We start from the raw sequence: 19,067 nt of genomic DNA, 5'->3' as shown, positions 1-19,067 counted from the left end.
ATTTTAATGGAATTATAATTCTCCAAAAAAAGAAGAAGCAAATTCTGGTTACATAATCAGTGAAACTAGATTGAAACTTTTTTTAAAGTAAAATTATATATTTTCTTATTGTTACTGGTATTCCTTATATTTCCCCTTTTCTGTCCCACAAATACATGTCTGATTACAGGAATCCGAATTATACCCATTGGTGAGACAGACTAGGGAAGACTCTGACTAGGGCAGCTAGACTGACATGCTCCCACCACATGTAGTGAGATCTTGAGCAGCATGGGCTGTTCACGACAAGAAGATGACAGTAGACTTGGAGCAAACTCCAGAGTTATGGAAATCCTTTGTAATGTGATTTTGTCAGAAAGAACTGAGGAACATAAAATTTGACTAAATGAAGATTATATAGCTTTGGGTAAAAGTCTTGGTGTTTTAAAATATGTTCTCTGTTCTTAATTAGGGCATCAGAAATACTTTGGTGGGAGTATCAGGAATCCAGCTAAAGGCCTTGCACATCCTAGGTAAAGTGTTCTGCACTTAGCTATAACGGAAAACTAAGGCAGGAGCATCTTGACTTTGCAGACAGTCTAGAATACAAAGTAAGTTCGAAGTCCCTGTCTCAGAAAACAACAAAACGAACAATTTTTTGAAACTTAACTATTTGTTAGTGACTTAAATGCAAAATTTGGACAAAGTGTTGTGAGAAAGAACCTACAAACCCCAGGATGTGCAAGTTAAATGGTCTGTAGTGTGAAACATTTAATACATTTAATGGTGTAGTAGACTCGTAGCCTATGTCTGTTTTGTTCTCTGGTTCTTCGGGCCTTTCTTTTGCTAAACAAATGTGTTTGTTATTGATGGTTTTCCTTTCAGGAGGAACATAAATTCTGCAAGAGTGTATTTACAAAGCAATTCACTAATTTTCGAAAAAAAAAGAAAAATAGTTATTGGGTGTACAGGAGGAGAAACCTAATTTTACTTTTTGTTGTTATTGTTGCCTAAATCCTGATGGATTAAAACAGACACGTGATTTTTAATCATTTGTTCAGTTTTTAGAGGGAATAAAGGTGTAGAAAGGTAAAAGTGTTCATTAAGATGTTAAGCCTTCGGATGGGCATGGTGTTGACCTGTAAGCTCAGAGGTTGAGGAGCTGAGGCAGGATCATAGTACCAGACAAGCCTTGGATGCATGAGACCTTGTCACAGAATAACCCACTCCAGTCCCAAATATAATCTGTCTTGTTTTACTTTTTGAAAATAATGCAGAATTAGTTATCTCTTATCTGTTTTGTCATTACTATTTTCTTCTTAGGATTTTGCAGGTTGGTTCCTCACACACGTTCACCAGGTACTTGGACGATATATTTTGAAGGTGCAGATTATGAAAGTCACCTTATGCGTGAGAACACAGAACTGGCAAGTATTTGAAGTTTTAATGGATTAGAATATGAGACAATGTTTCTAACGTCTTAGAGATGTGCTATAATTAATTCTTTGCTTGCTCTGAATGTTATGTAATAACGGTTTGATTCAAACATTTTGAAACCTTGATTTGTAAAAATGCATGTTTCCTCCCTGAGCTATATGCAGTAATAAATGGTTCTTTAGAAACAAAGAATATTTATGCTCACAATTATGGCAGCCTGCATATATATTTTTGAAACATATTAGTATAGTAACTTGCAAAGATATTACTAGAAAAATATTTTTCAGTGGCAAAAATGTTTTATTGTTTTCTACTCATTGTCTTAAATGTATCTTAAATAACTATTTTGAGAAAGTAAAGAGTTTCATCCATTTTGAGAAAAGTTATACTTTGTTTTAAATACAGAGTTTCAAAATGAATATTTTTATATATATATTTAATTCAGAGTAATTATTTTGGCTTCATGGAATATGTTAGATTTTAAATATGTGTTCAGGTTGTCTCCTGAAATTATTTGATAGTTGTCATTATACCAAATATATGGACTCATTACTAACAGTGACTGTTAGGATATATTTTTTTAAAATGCCATGCACCCAACAGATTTGGATATCAAAAAACTTATTTGGGGAAAGGAAGGAGACAGGAGTTAGGGCCTGAGTGGGCCATGAGGGTAAAGAGAGAAATAGACAAAGAGAGACAGTGGAGAGTTTAGGAGAAGAGAAAGAAGAGCACGGTGGCTCCTCAGTCCCTCCCTCTTAACTGCATCTCCTTCCATCCTCCCAGCCCACTCCCTCCACCCAGAGAAAGTCCAAGAGGAGGGAAGGGGAAAGAAACCTAAGCAGGCAGAAAGTGCAAGAGAGAGAAGAGGTGGCAGGTTGGTCCTTTTATGTGTGATGCACAGCTAAAATCTGCCACACCGCTAGCACCTGGCAGCAGCATGTGGTGACATCATAGGTTGCTAGGCAACCCAGAAGCAGGTTGCTTATATGCTAACATTCCTCCCTTTCCTATAATTAAAAAAAAAAAAAAGATAAAAATGTCACGCACAACAGATCTGGAATGAAGAGATTTAATGTGTGGGATGGGGAGTGAGCAGAGAGACAGACCCCTCCCCCCCTGAGAAAATCAGAGAGAGGAGGGGAGAGAAACGGAAGCAGAGAGGGCAAGGAAGTTAGAGAGAAGAGAGGACTGTTGGGGACTGTCTTTTCTGCTGTGCCCCTGGCATGCAACAGCTGATGACTTCACAAGTTGCTAAGCAACCTAGAGGCAGGCTGCCTATATGCTAAGAGTGACCATTCCTTTTTATTGACTTCTTTTGTTTTTGGTCAAAATCAGAGTAACAGCAGCAACAGCTGATGGCCAGGTTTTGTAGGAAAACAAGCACTTCTTAGATTCGTTGATTGGTTACCTTTCAGATTTATTCTCAGATTTTTCAGGAGGTAGATTTCAGGTGTTGATTTATATAAAACAGAAGTTTTACTGTCACATAATTTTATTTTCTCCAAAGTAGTCTTTCTTTAGGCTTTATTTTTACTTGCCTGTTTGCAATTTTAATTGCCTTTTTGCAATGTGTGTCTTAGTAGTTAAGTTTTCTCTCAGTATGTATTTAATTTTCGTTTTGTTTTTTAATCCTGTTTACACTTTGGTTTGAAGTTGGGTATGAGTGTAACATGTGACTTAAATAATGCTTTCCTTTAAAACAAACACACACACACACACTTTGACTCTGTCCAAGCTCTGGATGCCTCCTTTACTAAATTGTGCTCAGTCCCTTTGCATTGATGGCCCAGCTCTGGATGTATTTCTCGACAGAGTGCTGGGAATAGTTCCAATGCACCCTGCAGTTTCAGGACTGACTGAATTTAGAATGACAAGTTTTGGTCATCATTTTAAATAAAATGACATGCTATTTCCCAAGAGACAAAGATATTAGCTCATGTTTGTTACAGCCATTTGCTGCTCTGTGTGAAATAATTCTAAACTTTTTCTTTGGAGAACAAAACAAAAGCCTAACAGTTTATTTTAAAAGATCATAAAGGTAAAAAATGGCATTTCTAACCAAATTCATTTTCTAGACTCTAGTCAAATGATTCAATATTTTGTTTAGCAAATGAAAAGTACCTGAGCTGGTGGACCCTTTATACCCTCTTTGTTCTCTGTTTATAACAAATTAACTAGATTAACTAGCTCGCTCGCTCCTTCCTTCCATCCTTGTCCTTCCTTGACAGGGTTTCACTGTGTAGCCTTGATTAACTAGCTTTCTAACCATGTGAAAGCACTTCTGTTTTAGTCATAAAATGAGCCTCTTTTCTCATCTTTAGGCCCAGCCTCTGAGGAAAGAACCTGAGATAATCACTGTGACCCTAAAAAAGCAGAATGGAATGGGCCTCAGCATTGTTGCAGCAAAGGTATGACTGAGGGAGCCCTTGGATCATCTTCTTCCATCCATGACCATGAGTCAGCATGGACCTTGTTCACCTCCACTTCTGGAAGAAAGGAACATGCTGCCTGAAGGCAGACACTGTTCTCCTAGCTGTTCACTAAAGGATGAGCTCTTTGAGAATGTGGGTAGAGTGAATGGTACCTTGAGATAGAATAGACAGTCTCAGAGAAGCAGTTTAAAGGCATGGTCAAGACAGTGGAAAAAGCAAATATGGGCACAAGAGAAACAGGTGTATCTGTTACTTTGTTATAACAGATACCAGGTCTTTTTAACCTGTCAACAGTCATGGGGACCTAATACCACAACTAATTTCTAGACATTCTCTACCGGAGTATGGATTGGAGCTTAGCATATAGCTGTGTATCCATCTCAGGTGCTGATAACTCTTCACCCTCCCTGTTCTCTTGGTATCTAAATCCTTTCACCTATTAGTCTGTTAAAGGAAGGTTTTGTTTCTTTCAGATAAAAGAAATTAAAAGTACTACTAGAAGCTATTATTTAAAAAAAGAAAAAAAAAAAGGTTCCACAATCATAGTCATGTATTTTCAGTAGAGCAAACAATTTTTGTAATGAAAATTTTAAGTTAGCACATGGTTCTAAGTCATTCCCCTCCCACATTAATACTTTTTTGTGTGTCTTCACCCCACTCTGATTGGTTCTCTTCCTCAAATATTCTCTCCTCTGCTTTCATATCTCATGTTACTATCTTCTTTTCCAAATATGAATTTTAGTTCATATTTAATGATACATTCTTGAGCTTTGGTAATATCCCTAAAATATTACTTTATCAGCTGAAATTGTTACCTTTATCCTGTATCAATAGAATATTTGAAAAGCTTGCAAACGCTACACAAAATTATGAAAGAAGAGCATTCCAAATTGTATGATGCCAGTATATTCTGAGAAATGTTTTAAAATTGGTAATAGCCGGTTTTGTACATGAGAATTCTGTGGTGCTGAATATTAATTGGAAATTGATATTTGAAACCACATCATTCCCACTGTGTAGTTTCAGAGTTTACATTAAGTCTCTTACTCTTGCCTACTGTGATTTACATATGGTACACATGGCATGAAGTATTGGGGCAGACCATGAGGTCAGCTTTGCACCATGCAAAAGAATAAGCAACTTGCCAAAGTCATGGCTCTTGACTGAGAACAGATTATAAGCACATGGGCCTTCATAATGTGGGACTCCTGTGTGTGTGTTCTTTTGTTCTTTGCCCTTCATGCTTATTTTCAAAACTAGACGTGGTACATGTCTGTAATCCAAGCATTTAGCAGGCAGAGACAGGAAGATGGAGAGTTCTAGACTAGCCTGGGTTATATAGTGAAATCCTGTATCAAAAACAAACAAACAAACCAACAAAAGCAAAAAACCTAAAACACATAGTTTATGTCTTACCTTGCCAGCATTTTCCTACCACCTCACCTGTTTTGAGCTTGTCCAAGAGCACAGGTAGATTCTTCTGTGATTTCTTTCCTAGAACTTCACAGAACTGGAATTCCATCCTTAGTAGTTGGCTTCCATTGTGTCTGTTAACAACTAACATTTTTCTCTCGAGTGCTGTTATTTCCAAAGTCAGCTCCTGGGTTCTGATCGACAAAAATACTTAAATAAGAACATGTTTCTTACAAAAATAAGAACTTTTTTAGTTTTAAGGTATGAGTGTCCTAATTTCCTTTCTGTTGTGTGATAAATGCCTTGACCAATGCTAGCCTGCAGAGTTGGCAGGAATTCGAAGGCAGGAACTGAGCCAGAAATTGGAGGAATGCTGCTTATTGGCTTCTTTTCAGTGCTTGCTCAGTTTGTTTTCTTATGACACCTAGGACCACCTGCCTGGGGTGGTAATACTCCACAGTGGTCTGTGGCCTCTTATCAGTCGAGACATATCTACAGGCCAGTTTCACAGAGACGATTCCTAAATTAAAGTTTTCTCTTCCCAAGTGACTTTAGTTTGTGTCAAGTTGATACAAACTTACCAGTATATGAGCCTTTCATTTATTTGATTGTAATTAACTCAATTAATTTATCAATATACTAAGTTGTCAACTGTACTAGAATAGTGTTAGCTGAATTTACTGTGAGGAAAGCTTGTTATGCATAGTGTTAAACATAAAAGATTCAGTGTGGATACTGTGAAACTGTATTTGAGCTTTTATCAGTTAAGAAATAAATAGATTAATGAGCATGAAAGAAGGCACCCAAGCCTTGTGGGATTTCAGCTGCTCCTTGGAACTAAGAAATTAGAAAATCGACCCAGGAGAGGTGTGTTATGGGCAAAAGTGCAGATGCAGCGGGGAAGAACAGACCAGTGTTGTGTGTAGCATGTTTGAGCAGCCTGCATCTGTGAGGAGACTAGAGGTCGTGGGTAGAGCTGTGCTACACAGTTGTGGGCTGACAGGTAGAGGAGTCGTATTGCCTTTTTAGCAGCAAGAAGGAGGAAAAGGTAGGGATGCTGCAACTTGGTGGGCATGACTGAGCAGATGGCCTGGGGCTGGTTGTCTCTCAAGCTCGAGTCCTGTAGAATAGCTGTGACGGACAGAGTGAAGATTCTGAGTCTCTGACCCCACTTCATAGTTCAGAACTCCTGTTCACCCTATGTGGCCCAAATCACACAATATACTTCTAGATTGCTGTGATATGCTTGACCCGCGCTCAGAACATTTGGACCTCTTATCCTTCTTGGTTACAGTTGAATTACTGCCCATCTGTAGAGGGAAACAAGTTCAGAGATCAGTCTCCCACACTCAGAATCACAGTGAAGACCTAACTTCTGGGATGGAGTATAGCTCAGTGCTGAAGTATCTATTTAGCACTTATGAAGCTCTGGGTTGGTTACTGGGCACTGCAAAGGAAAACAAAGCTAAGAAGCCTTGCATGCTGTACTTCCTGTTGTGGAAATAATCTTTTTCCCTGGTTCTGGTCTTGCTGGAAAGTGACCATTATCAGGGTTGCTGCTCTTCCCTGTTGAGAGGGTTTTGCAGTGCAGAATGGCTGGCTTTCTCTAGACTCTACTCTGACTTAGGGTTTAATTTCCCTGCTGTGGTGTCCTGATGCAAAGGACCTAACATGATGTGATTGTAGTTTTGGGCTCCATCTTGCATCCTTGCCCACTCTTGTACCCTCTGCCAGGGATCATGTGTAGAATTAGGACATCAAACCAAGCTGAAAGTCGTAGTGAAACCTTTGTTCCTTAAACTTAATTTACAAGAATAGGTCCTGCCTTACTAGTTAGCCCTGAGATCCAATCTTGTGAAGGTGGGTATTGGTAAAACTGTACTTTTTATTAAAAGTTAAACAGAAGTATTTGAGAGGTTTGACTAAAGGTATAACGCGCTGTGTGGAGTGGAGACTGTAGGCTTTACTGTTAGTCTTTACTGTCATCATGACTGGATTTAAAATCACCAGGAGACACCTAGATACCCTTGTGTTGTCTGTGAAGATGTATCCAAAGAGATTTAACTGAGAAAGGAAGACCTTATGGCTGTGTCATCCTATTAACTGGGTTTCTAAACTGAGCGGAAAAGGAAAAAGAAATGAGTTGAGCACCAGCATTTGTCTCCATTTACTTCTCAGCTGTGGCTGAAGTGTGGCCATCCGCCTCATGCTCCACTGCCATACCCTCTCAACCATGATGGGCTTAATCCTCTCGAACCATGAGATACAGACAAAGAAAAAAAAATCTTCACAGTGCTTTTATCAGGTCTTTTTTCTTTTTATAGCAGAAGAAAAATAGCTAATTCACAGGTTTTCTGTACTCATTTTCCATTGAAGGGTCCTAGTAGTTGGAATGATAAAAGATAATAACAGAAATACAAGTGTACTGAGACCAGACCCCAGTGAGGGAACTTGTTTTCTCTCCTGCCTTCTTGGAGGTTTCTGGTCATGGTCAGTGCTGATATATAGTTGTTGGATGACAGTGTTCAGATAGCATGAGTTAAGTATAATAGGACAAAGTGGGGGATACAGAAAAGAATGCTGGTTCTTACTTGAGCCACTGGGTCCTGAAGGCAGGCCTGTCAAGGAAAAGAACCTGCAGGAGGCAGAAGTTGGTGAAAAGGAAATTGTGAGTGCAGGATTGGACAGGTCACACTTGAAATTTTGAGAGCCTAGTCAGATAAACTAATGCGTTTTCTAGCAGGGGATTGGTAATGGAGCTCAGAAAGCTAGAGACAGAGATGCAATTTAGGAATTGATATATGGGCGCTCTGAAAGAAATAATGAGCTTTGTCAACTGGACAGTGTGCCATTTTAATATATAAATAATATATTAATACTTATTTTTTGAATGAGACAGATGACTATCTGTTCACCGTGCCCATCTTCACATTGTGTCTGTCATGTTTATAGCATGGAAAGGAAGGCTCAGCAAAAGAAAACACATTACCTTGGGTGCACAAGCTGCTGGGACAGTACTAGACAGATGAGAAGTGTGTAGATTTGTACAGATACAGTGGGGAGTCAGCTTTCCATAAATATTTGTACAGATACAGTGGGGAAGTCAGCTTTCCATAAATATTTGTACAGATACAGTGGGGAGTCAGCTCTCCATAAATATTTGTATAGATACAGTGGGGAGTCAGCTTTCCATAAATATTTGTATAGATACAGTGGGGAAGTCAGCTTTCCATAAATATTTGTATAGATACAGTGGGGAGTCAGCTTTCCATAAATATTTGTATAGATACAGTGGGGAAGTCAGCTTTCCATAAATATTTGTACAGATACAGTGGGGAGTCAGCTCTCCATAAATATTTGTATAGATACAGTGGGGAGTCAGCTCTCCATAAATATTTGTATAGATACAGTGGGGAAGTCAGCTTTCCATAAATATTTGTACAGATACAGTGGGGAGTCAGCTCTCCATAAATATTTGTATAGATACAGTGGGGAGTCAGCTCTCCATAAATATTTGTATAGATACAGTGGGGAGTCAGCTTTCCATAAATATTTGTACAGATACAGTGGGGAGTCAGCTCTCCATAAATATTTGTATAGATACAGTGGGGAAGTCAGCTCTCCATAAATATTTGTATAGATACAGTGGGGAGTCAGCTCTCCATAAATATTTGTATAGATACAGTGGGGAAGTCAGCTTTCCATAAATATTTGTATAGATACAGTGGGGAGTCAGCTCTCCATAAATATTTGTATAGATACAGTGGGGAAGTCAGCTTTCCATAAATATTTGTACAGATACAGTGGGGAGTCAGCTCTCCATAAATATTTGTATAGATACAGTGGGGAGTCAGCTCTCCATAAATATTTGTATAGATACAGTGGGAAAGTCAGCTTTCCATAAATATTTGTACAGATACAGTGGGGAGTCAGCTCTCCATAAATATTTGTATAGATACAGTGGGGAGTCAGCTTTCCATAAATATTTGTACAGATACAGTGGGAAGTCAGCTCTCCATAAATATTTGTATAGATACAGTGGGGAGTCAGCTCTCCATAAATATTTGTATAGATACAGTGGGGAGTCAGCTCTCCATAAATATTTGTATAGATACAGTGGGGAGTCAGCTTTCCATAAATATTTGTACAGATACAGTGGGGAAGTCAGCTTTCCATAAATATTTGTACAGATACAGTGGGGAAGTCAGCTTTCCATAAATATTTGTATAGATACAGTGGGGAGTCAGCTTTCCATAAATATTTGTACAGATACAGTGGGGAAGTCAGCTTTCCATAAATATTTGTATAGATACAGTGGGGAAGTCAGCTTTCCATAAATATTTGTACAGATACAGTGGGGAAGTCAGCTTTCCATAAATATTTGTATAGATACAGTGGGGAGTCAGCTTTCCATAAATATTTGTACAGATACAGTGGGGAAGTCAGCTTTCCATAAATATTTGTACAGATACAGTGGGGAAGTCAGCTTTCCATAAATATTTGTATAGATACAGTGGGGAAGTCAGCTTTCCATAAATATTTGTATAGATACAGTGGGGAAGTCAGCTTTCCATAAATATTTGTACAGATACAGTGGGGAAGTCAGCTTTCCATAAATATTTGTATAGATACAGTGGGGAAGTCAGCTTTCCATAAATATTTGTATAGATACAGTGGGGAAGTCAGCTTTCCATAAATATTTGTATAGATACAGTGGGGAAGTCAGCTTTCCATAAATATTTGTATAGATACAGTGGGGAGTCAGCTTTCCATAAATATTTCAGAATACATTTTGAATGTAAGGTAGAGCGGTATTCAGACTTGTGTTACAAGTTAGGATGGCCCTGCTTCCTGCTGAGTCACTTGCAGGCTGCCCTTGGTGTGTGGGCTCTACAGGCAGTACTGCCCCACTCATGCCGTCTGTGTCACTAGAGGCAGGTCTTTCTACTTCTGCAGGGCTGTTCTGTACCTTTAAGGCTACAGATGATTATGTGACATTGGGGTAACTTACCTCCACAATGTTCCCTCGTGATTGAGGTACGAAGCCATGAAAAACACTGGCAGTGGCTGTTTATGGCCATGTAGCTCTTCCACTCAGCTTTTCTCTTTTTTCCTGCCATCCTGAATGCCTTCCTGTGTCTGTGCTGCTGTTTTTGCTGAAAGTCTGTGTGTTTAACACAGGCCTTTTTCCTTTTTTAATTGGTGTCTGGCTCCTCTGCTGTAACCCTGAACCATGTTTTGATATTAAGTTCTTCTCCTTGCCCTCCACATGGTGGTTAAACATTATGAAATCCAGATGATTTGGAAGCAGTGTGGGTTTGCAGTTTACTTTTTTAAACATTGCTACTTCTTACTCGTCTGTGGGACAACATGAAACCGACGCTTCCTGTTTAATTTGGATTTTTGAAATACAAACAATTCGCTTTCATTTTTATAATCCTTTAAAGTTTAGTAAAGGACAAAGGGAATAAAAATCAGAGTGGCCTGGTTGCATAAGAATCTGAGTGTTGCATTGGTTCCAGTGCATGTTGATACATTCCATACAGTGTCACAGCATCCAGCTCAGCACTGTGGCAATCCACTCTCGAAAAGCCAGCTGTGTTGGTTGCTGTTGAAACTGAGAGAAGTAGCAACTGCTCTCCAGCTCAAGACTGTTGTCCTAGAGCTAAGAATGTGGGTCTCTGTTGTTGGAAGGACAGAGTCGGTGGTGAGTTTCTTTGGGATGTTGTCCTTAATGTTCTTGCGCAAACTGATCTTTAAAGAATGTTTCGTCTTCCACCCGAACTTGTTTAAACCTGTTCATAATTAACTTGCTCATGAAGAATGAACCATGTAATGTAGCTAGTAATTACACACCCATATAGTTGTTTTTCTCTGTTTGTGTTGCAAATACTTAAGATTCATAAAAAATGTGTAGTCCTTAAGATTTCTTTATTCAAAAAACCCCCAGATTTAACACTACTGGTTATAATATGGTAGAAATGGCTTTATAACTGCTGTATAATTTGCAAGAGCACATAGATATTCATAAAAGTTACTTCTGGCTATATTTGATAGTTTCAGAGTAGATTTTCTCCACAGCCTTTTGTTGTGGTTGTTTATTAAAATATAAAAATGTTAATTTATAGTATTTCCTACATATTACAATATTTTATCTAGAAATAAATGGCTAATTTCTACCTTAAAAATGTTATACTTTATTCTTTTACTAAAATACTGAGTTTTGTGTTTTTAAATCTTAGCTTAAACCATAAGATTCCTGTACTTTTAAAAAGTGAGAGCAAACTGTGTGTTAATATGCTGTCTTCTCTCTTGAAGAGCAGGTTCCTTACATAGACTATAATTTAGGCCTTTGAAGCATCTGAGACCTTCCTACTATGTTCTTTAATGGTCCTATAACCCTTTGTGGGAAAGACCTGGTTAAAGTGAACTCAATATTTTCAGTTTCTTTTAAAATCTGGCTGGAAAGCTGGCTTAAGATTAAGAGCACAGATACTATCCCAGAGGACCCAGGCTGCTCCCACTGTCCAGGTCAGACAACTCACAGCTGCTTCTAATGAAGGTTTAGGAGACCCTATATTATCTTCAGGATTTCATGGGCATGCATATAGCATACATTCACACAGACACACGTATAGCTTAACGTGTACATTAATAACAATGAAAATATTTAAAACATTTTTTGTTCAAAAGTACCTTTTGTGGCTGGAAAGTGTCTTCCACAGAGATGCCAAAAGTGTCTTTTTCTTGAGTTCTGTGGAATGATACTGTATCCTTGTGGCTGTGGTTTGGTTTGGAACAGTAGTATGTATGTTTTTGCTAAAAGCAAAATAGTGAATTGCATGAAAGAGTAATTTTTCACAGTATTATTATTACTTAAGTACTTATTGCTGGGATTGACTGAAATACTGAATTCCATTGGAGTTTTAATAACATAAATTTAGTCCTCTGAAGAACCATTTTTTGCTCTGTGGTTATGTAGAAACAAAACAAGGCCCACCCATACCTCAGCTCATTTAAGACCTAGGGATCCAGGTGTGTGCATACTCTATAGTCACACCTTAAGCGGATTCCGGGCTCTCAACTTTGAGATTCTGAGGATGCTCTGACAATTCTTTCTGTTGAAATAACCCTCCCACATTGGATACCATTTTCAGAGGTTTATGAGCCAACTATGTCCTCCTCTGCAGATCTCGATTCAGAATCTCCTAGCTGGCCCTATCATTTCTTTCAGAGAGACAGAAAAGATGGCTGGTGTATTTTTGTTGTTGTTGTTGTTATTGTTTTGTGTTGATATAAAAGGTAAAGGAACACAGCGGAGGTTAGAATTCAGCTTATGAAGAGCAAGCTCAGTTACCTTACCACTCCATGTGTTGCAATTATTTATTTATTTTGAGATTTGCTGCAGGTGAAATTTTATGTGAAGAAAGCATTTTAGATCCAATTTTAAAATTAAAGTAGTTGGTAGTTAAAGATATTTAGAACATTTTTTAAACCCATCTTTGGGCTTTGATAGTTTGTTGCACTGAAAAAGCAACTGAAGGTGAGAGGAAAGGAAGGGCTAAGGAGCAAACAGACTTTCTGTCTCAGTTTCGTTTGGGCTGTTCCTGCTCTTAGGTCATCCAGCCCACAATTGTTTTGTTCTGCAGCTGTGGAGTCCAGGCTGGGCCTCCACCCCAGAACAATGGGCTGAGCCCCATGTTGCTTGGCAGACACCTCTTCCTCTGTCTCCCCCCCACCCCATTTGGGTTGTGTTTAATGTTGTTTTTCATGCTGTTACTGAGGCATACTCCTACACACTCGGTTTGCAGCCAAGCTGACTGGAGCTCAGGCTTTTTGTGGTAGTGCCTCCCTACTGAAGAGGGAGCTGGCCAGCACCTTTCCAGCTTCCAAGAAGAGAACAGAGGCAGCCTTCTTTCTGGACCTTCACTTCTCCAGAGGCTGAGGCAGCTAATAGGTTTGTCTGTCTGTCCATCCCTCCCTCCTTCACCTTGTGGGGCAGTGCCCTTCTGTTTTCTGATATTGTTTGTGTTTTTCTTTCCTAACTTTCTACAGGTAAAGTTGAAATAGTTATCCTCTTTCTTCCCTTCCTAGTCCCAGCTCCCCTTACCCTACTTTTCCTCTTAAACAGAAGAAAAGTATCTATCTACCTGTAGGATCTGGTTTCAAGATTCGAATGCAGGTATAGCTAGGTGTCCAGACCCCTGCCTTCACTGGGCATCACCTGCCTGCTTGCTTTCTGGGTGGTCTCTAAGAAGAGCGCAGGCTGAACTGACCCATCTTGACGATGGATATGGATCTCAGGTGTTTCCAGGAGGGAAAAAATGGAAAAAATGTGTTTTATGCCTTTAAGTTTGCTTAAACAAATTTCAAAATTATATTTAGCAAAATTGGTACTCTGCCTGGTGTTCTTGGGAATGTATACTATTTTCTAAAAGATCTTTTCCCTTACATTTAAGGAATTGACTTATTAAATGAGAAATCAGTTCTTAGTTATGTTTAATTTTTTTTTTTAATTTCACAACTAAGTAGAACAAACAACATTTTAGGTACCTTTAGACAAATGTTTTTAAAAAAATTATTTAGCCCTATGAATTTATCTTAATATCTCATTGTGTTTCTCATAGTTGGAATCAGAATATATAATATGTGTTACTGTAAGATGTTATTTTGACAGTTTTGTGAATAGTTATGAATGTATTGTTAATGGTGGTGACTAATAAACTACAAAACACACCACAAAATTCCTTCATTCTTAAGGCAGCGCTGTTTAGTAAAGATATTGTAACACAGGTAACTTAAAATTTCTCCCAGCTATATTTTTTTAAAAGTAAACTTAATAGTTTCAAAATGTTACCTCAATACATACTTAGCATGAAAACATTGAGGAGGTGTTTTTCATTGTTTCCGGACTGTGCCTTTGAGGTTAAGCTGTTTCATTTTGAGTGCTGTGTAGTAGTGATTGTGCGTTGGACAGCAGGGCTGTAAGTGCTCCAGCACCATTTCAGCAGTGCCCTCTGCTCTTGGCTTCTGGTTAGTGTTTAAATTGGCCGTGTTTGCAAACTTCAGGGACTGATAATTTCATACACTGATGTGCAGCATCAATTAAGAGAGAACTTCTAAAGCAGGCATGGTGGCACATGCCTTTAATCACAATATTCAGGGAGACAGAGGCAGGCGGATCTATGTGTATTCAAGGCCAGCCTGGTCTACAGAGTTCAGGATAGCCAAGACTACACAGGAAAACCCTGTCTCAAAAAGCAAGAGAGAGAGAGAGAGAGAGAGAGAGAGAGAGATAACTTCTAGACTCTGTTTTTCTTTCTTAATTAGGAAACGAGTAGAACTACCATAAAATAAGTTTCAGTTATTGTATTTGTGTGAGTGTTTTTCTACATGTATGTATGTGTTTCACATGTGTACTCAAAGAGGTCAGAAGAAGGCATCACATCCTTTGGGACTTGAGTTACAGACTATTGTAAGCCACCATGTAGATGCTGGAAACCAAACCAGGTTTCTCCGTAAGAGCAATCAGTGTTCTTAACTGCTGAGCCATTTCTCCAGTCCCTAGAATTTAATTATATATAGTTTTTCTTTAAGTCCTAGACTAATTAATGTGTTGCTGTTTATAGTCAGATGAAGGAATGAAAGCTCCCAAAATGGTATGGAAATTTTGTGGTGCAACAGATGACAGTTTTTCTAGGAAAAGGTGGATAACTCCTCATGTCCTGTAGTTGGAAGGAGGAGCCATCTCACACAAAAGCTGTAAGGCAGGGTACTATAACTGTTCCTTAAGCAAATGAAGAATACCGTATGAACACAAGTGAAGAAAGATGGCATCTCTTCAGGGAGACCAGAGGACAGATAGTGGTTGATAAGTCTAGAGACTGAGTGATGGAGGCCTGTGGCAGAGCCCCAAGTGCAGTTGAGAAGGGTGTGTTGAGAAGTTAATACTGAGCATGCACTCAGGAAGGAGAAAATGTATGCTTTGTAGACAGCAGACAGATATCTGGTATGGTAGTGGTGTATTCACATATGCTTTTCAAGAGGTGGGATGTGGATATGAGCAGATCAGCTAACCATCATTTCCTCATTTTGCCAGAATGTTTCTGAAACTGAAGATGTGTTTCATACTAGTTTAAGATTCATAACAGTATCATTAAATGCTTAGTTACCATACCATCAGTTTTGCTTGAATATTTAAATTTATGCTTATTAAAATTTCACATTGTATATACACATCTGTGGTAAATCACCTAACTTGAAATAGCCAGGATTTGAAATTATTTAAATAACTGCTTGCAGTTCATATTGAGTCATCAACATAAGCTAATGTAGCAGGTGTCTAGAATGTAGAGTATGAATTAGGAAGCCTAACAGTTACTTCAGGAGTGTGACTACTAAAGAAGTGATTAAGTGATTAGGACATTTCTTATGGTTGCAGGAAGCAACCATAGTGCTTCCAGATAGTGACCTCCAGGTGGCGGACTGTGCGCTGATAGCCTCCTGCACACAGAAGCAGCGTGTGTGCGTGGGGGGGAGGGGGAGGGAGACCACATGCTTTCATTTCATACCAGTCCGTTCCATAATTTTAAGAAGTGTTTTCACTATAGATTGTTCAAGTAAGAGATAGATTGTTTGGGGGTTTACTAATAATATTCCAAAATGTACTGGCAATGACACATGATTGATTTATTGTTCTAGTATATATACTTGATGTTGCTTATAGAAGTGCTTCTAAAATATATTACTTGTTATTGTCAAATGCTTTCCTTGCTAGAGATGACAGTAGTTGGTTATTATTAAAAGGATAAACTTAACCATTTAAATTGTAAAGTCAGGGCCTGGAATAGTGACTCAGCAGTTATGAAGCAGAGGCCCTGAGTTCAGTTCCCAGCACCACACAGGAAAACTCACAGCCACCTGTAACTCTTTTTTTTTTTTAATATATATATATATGTTTTATTTGTTTTACGTATATGAGTGCTCCTCTGCATGTACACTTGCATGCCAGAAGAGGGCATCAGATCTCAATATAGATGGTTGTGAGCTACCATGTTGTTGCTGGGAATTGGACTCAGGACCTCTGTTAGAGCAGACCTTAACCTCTGAGCCATCTCTCCAGCCCTGCCTGTAACTCTTAACTCTAGGGATCCCTGGTCTTTATGGGTGCTACATTGTGTGCATAAAGCTTATACCCTAAAAATATACACATGCATGTAATTAAAAATAAAAAGTTGAGTAAATTGTAAGGTCTGTATTGCATTACCAAAAACTGCCATGCGGGAATATAATCAGGCTGCTGTTCATACCACCAGCAGTACACTGATACCCAGCAAGCACTGCTTTCCGATCAGTCAGGTAAGAAGCAGACAAAACTAAAGTAGCTTTTGAACTTGGGGGCAGGAAATGAGTGAGTGGGGGGGGGGTGGTATTAGTGTAGCCTAGAATCCCAGCCAGAAGGGCATCAGTCTTGCAGCTCTTCAGAAGGAAACAAGGCAGGATGCAGCTGTTAGGCTTTCGCAAGCAAATTCTCACCAGAGCACATGTCCGAAGAGATTAGGGCAGCATGGGGCATCGTGGATGTTCACTAGGAGAATTGAATCATCATTTAAAAACTGAGTTATGGAACTAAATGGAGCTATAAGAAATAAATCTATCTAATAGGATATATTAAGTTAGGAAATGTGTGCCAACTTGATTAATTAGAACTAAAAATTCCCAATCTAGCACATGGTTGCTGAGGGGAACTGTGATTTTAAGGTCATTTCCTGTCATGTGTGTTACTTTTTTTTTTTTTTTAACTCAAGGAAACTGGTATTGTCTTAGATGAAATCAGGTAAAAGGCATATTTATTTCTCTTTTGCCAAGTTACTTGTCAAAGTTCAAAAATTTGACATTATTGAGTACCTACTGTGTGTCTGTGTACTTTTTTGTTCTAACTAAAAAAATTATCTATTTATATAAAGCATATATGTAATACATCTTTTTGTTTTACATATATATATATGTATATATATATATATATATCCATCCTCCAGCTCTTTCATCTTTTTCCTGTCCTACAAGGTAGATACTGGAATATAAAAGTACCACAGCAACTTTTTCTTCTGACCTGGTTAAGGGTCAGTCACTTGAAGAGTTTCCCATTCACTTAGGTTTGTAGTTGTTTAGACTTTATAAATAATCATTTTGAACATTCTAAGTCTCTGGGCATTTTCTCATCAAATTGTCCTATTTTACAGGAATATTTTTCTTCTAAACTTGGAACCATAAAATAGAACCTTTCCTAACTAGTTTCTTTAGTTTTGCTCAAAAAGTGTGTTCTACCAATACAGTTTTTTTGTTTATTTGGTTGGTTGGTCAGTTAGTTGATTGTTGTTGTTATTATTATTATTATTATTATTATTATTATCATATTATTTTGAGACAGGGTTTCTCTGTGTGGCTCTGGCTGTCCTGGACTCACTTTGTAGACCAGGCTGGCCTCGAACTCACAGAGATCCACCTGCCTCTGCTTTTGCCTCTGCCTCCTTAAGTGCTGGGATTACAGGTGTGTGACACCATGCCCCACTTATCAAGACAGTTTTTATAATTCTAGTTTTTGTGTAAAATGGGGTCTGGGAATTTGTCATGTGATTAATGTATATGGGAAGGCTGTTGTGCATTTTTTTGCTGTGTGATTTCATTTTGTTGTTCTGGCCTTGTTTTGCATAGGGTGCTGGCCAGGATAAACTGGGAATCTACGTTAAGTCTGTTGTCAAAGGAGGTGCTGCAGATGTGGTCAGTATTGTTATTAAAGGAAACCGTGAAGGCATTGTGAATGCTGTGCATACGTGTTTATCTGTGGCTACTGTGTGGTGTGGAGAAGGCTGCTGAGCACTGACACTGCCTTTCCTTCTCCCTGTGCATGCATCCTTCTGGCGGCTCAGGATGGACGTCTAGCTGCTGGTGACCAGCTCCTCAGTGTAGATGGACGAAGTCTGGTTGGACTTTCTCAGGAAAGGTAAGGTGAATTAGTGTATTGAAGTGATATTCTGCATTTAATTTTGAAACTGGGATTCAAAAACTAGTGCTGAAATAGCTCTGTGCCCTCAGTCACCCTTACATTTTTAATTCTAAAATTTTTACAGTACATGAATCTCATTTTTCTATTCATTCATAAATGCATATTTTAGTCTAGAATATTTCTTTAAGTGAATATACTAACACACAGAGATGCATATATACTTAGAACTTGTAAAATCTCTAAATATATCTTAGTATCACTCTGATAACATAGGGTATATCTACATGTTTTTAAAGGATGAGGATAGGAGGTACTCTTTCTGAGAGCCAGGCTTATTTCTCCAAACAACAGTCATGCTGAGGAACCTAAGTATATGTGTTCTGGACACAGGCTCTGCTGTGACAGTGAGCACTCATTTTTCTTGTACTCTGTATTTTTCTTCCTAGGGCAGCAGAACTCATGACAAGAACCAGTTCTGTGGTTACACTTGAAGTTGCAAAGCAAGGCGCAATCTATCACGGCCTGGCCACCCTCCTTAACCAGCCATCCCCCATGATGCAGAGAAGTAAGAAGTACTGACTCAAGCCAGGCTAGCTGTCCTGTACTGATCCTGCACTTGGAAATGAGTCCTCCTAAGATTTACCAAAAGCTGGGGCTGGAAGGATGACTCAGTACTTAAGAGCATCCACTGCTCTTCCAGAGGACCTGAGTTCAATTCCTGTCACTCGCATCACAACTATCTGCAATTGCAATTTCAGGGGATCCGATGCCCTCATCTGACCTCTTTTTACACCAGT

At 38.7% G+C, this 19,067-nt stretch overlaps 1 protein-coding gene across 18 annotated transcripts in view; it reads left to right on the top strand.

The window, feature by feature from the left end:
* Afdn (afadin, adherens junction formation factor) overlaps positions 1 to 19,067 on the top strand; it is a 120,731-nt gene that overhangs the window by 78,532 nt on the left and 23,132 nt on the right. For all 18 annotated transcript variants that reach the window (XR_009587957.1, XR_009587956.1, XM_060373329.1 and 15 more), the window contains 5 exons: positions 1,303 to 1,406; positions 3,741 to 3,827; positions 17,979 to 18,044; positions 18,194 to 18,267; positions 18,717 to 18,835. Coding sequence is in view for 16 of the 18 variants with exons in the window: in XM_060373329.1 (XP_060229312.1) it covers positions 1,303 to 1,406; positions 3,741 to 3,827; positions 17,979 to 18,044; positions 18,194 to 18,267; positions 18,717 to 18,835 (450 nt within the window). In the remaining 2 variants the exon portion in view is untranslated. The remainder of the gene's footprint in view (positions 1 to 1,302; positions 1,407 to 3,740; positions 3,828 to 17,978; positions 18,045 to 18,193; positions 18,268 to 18,716; positions 18,836 to 19,067) is intronic.

Source organism: Meriones unguiculatus, chromosome 20, assembly GCF_030254825.1.
Source record: "Meriones unguiculatus strain TT.TT164.6M chromosome 20, Bangor_MerUng_6.1, whole genome shotgun sequence".
Classification (NCBI taxonomy): Eukaryota; Metazoa; Chordata; class Mammalia; order Rodentia; family Muridae; genus Meriones; species Meriones unguiculatus.
Note: the sequence above shows the minus strand (reverse complement) of the source record. Positions and strands in the feature narration are given on the sequence as shown.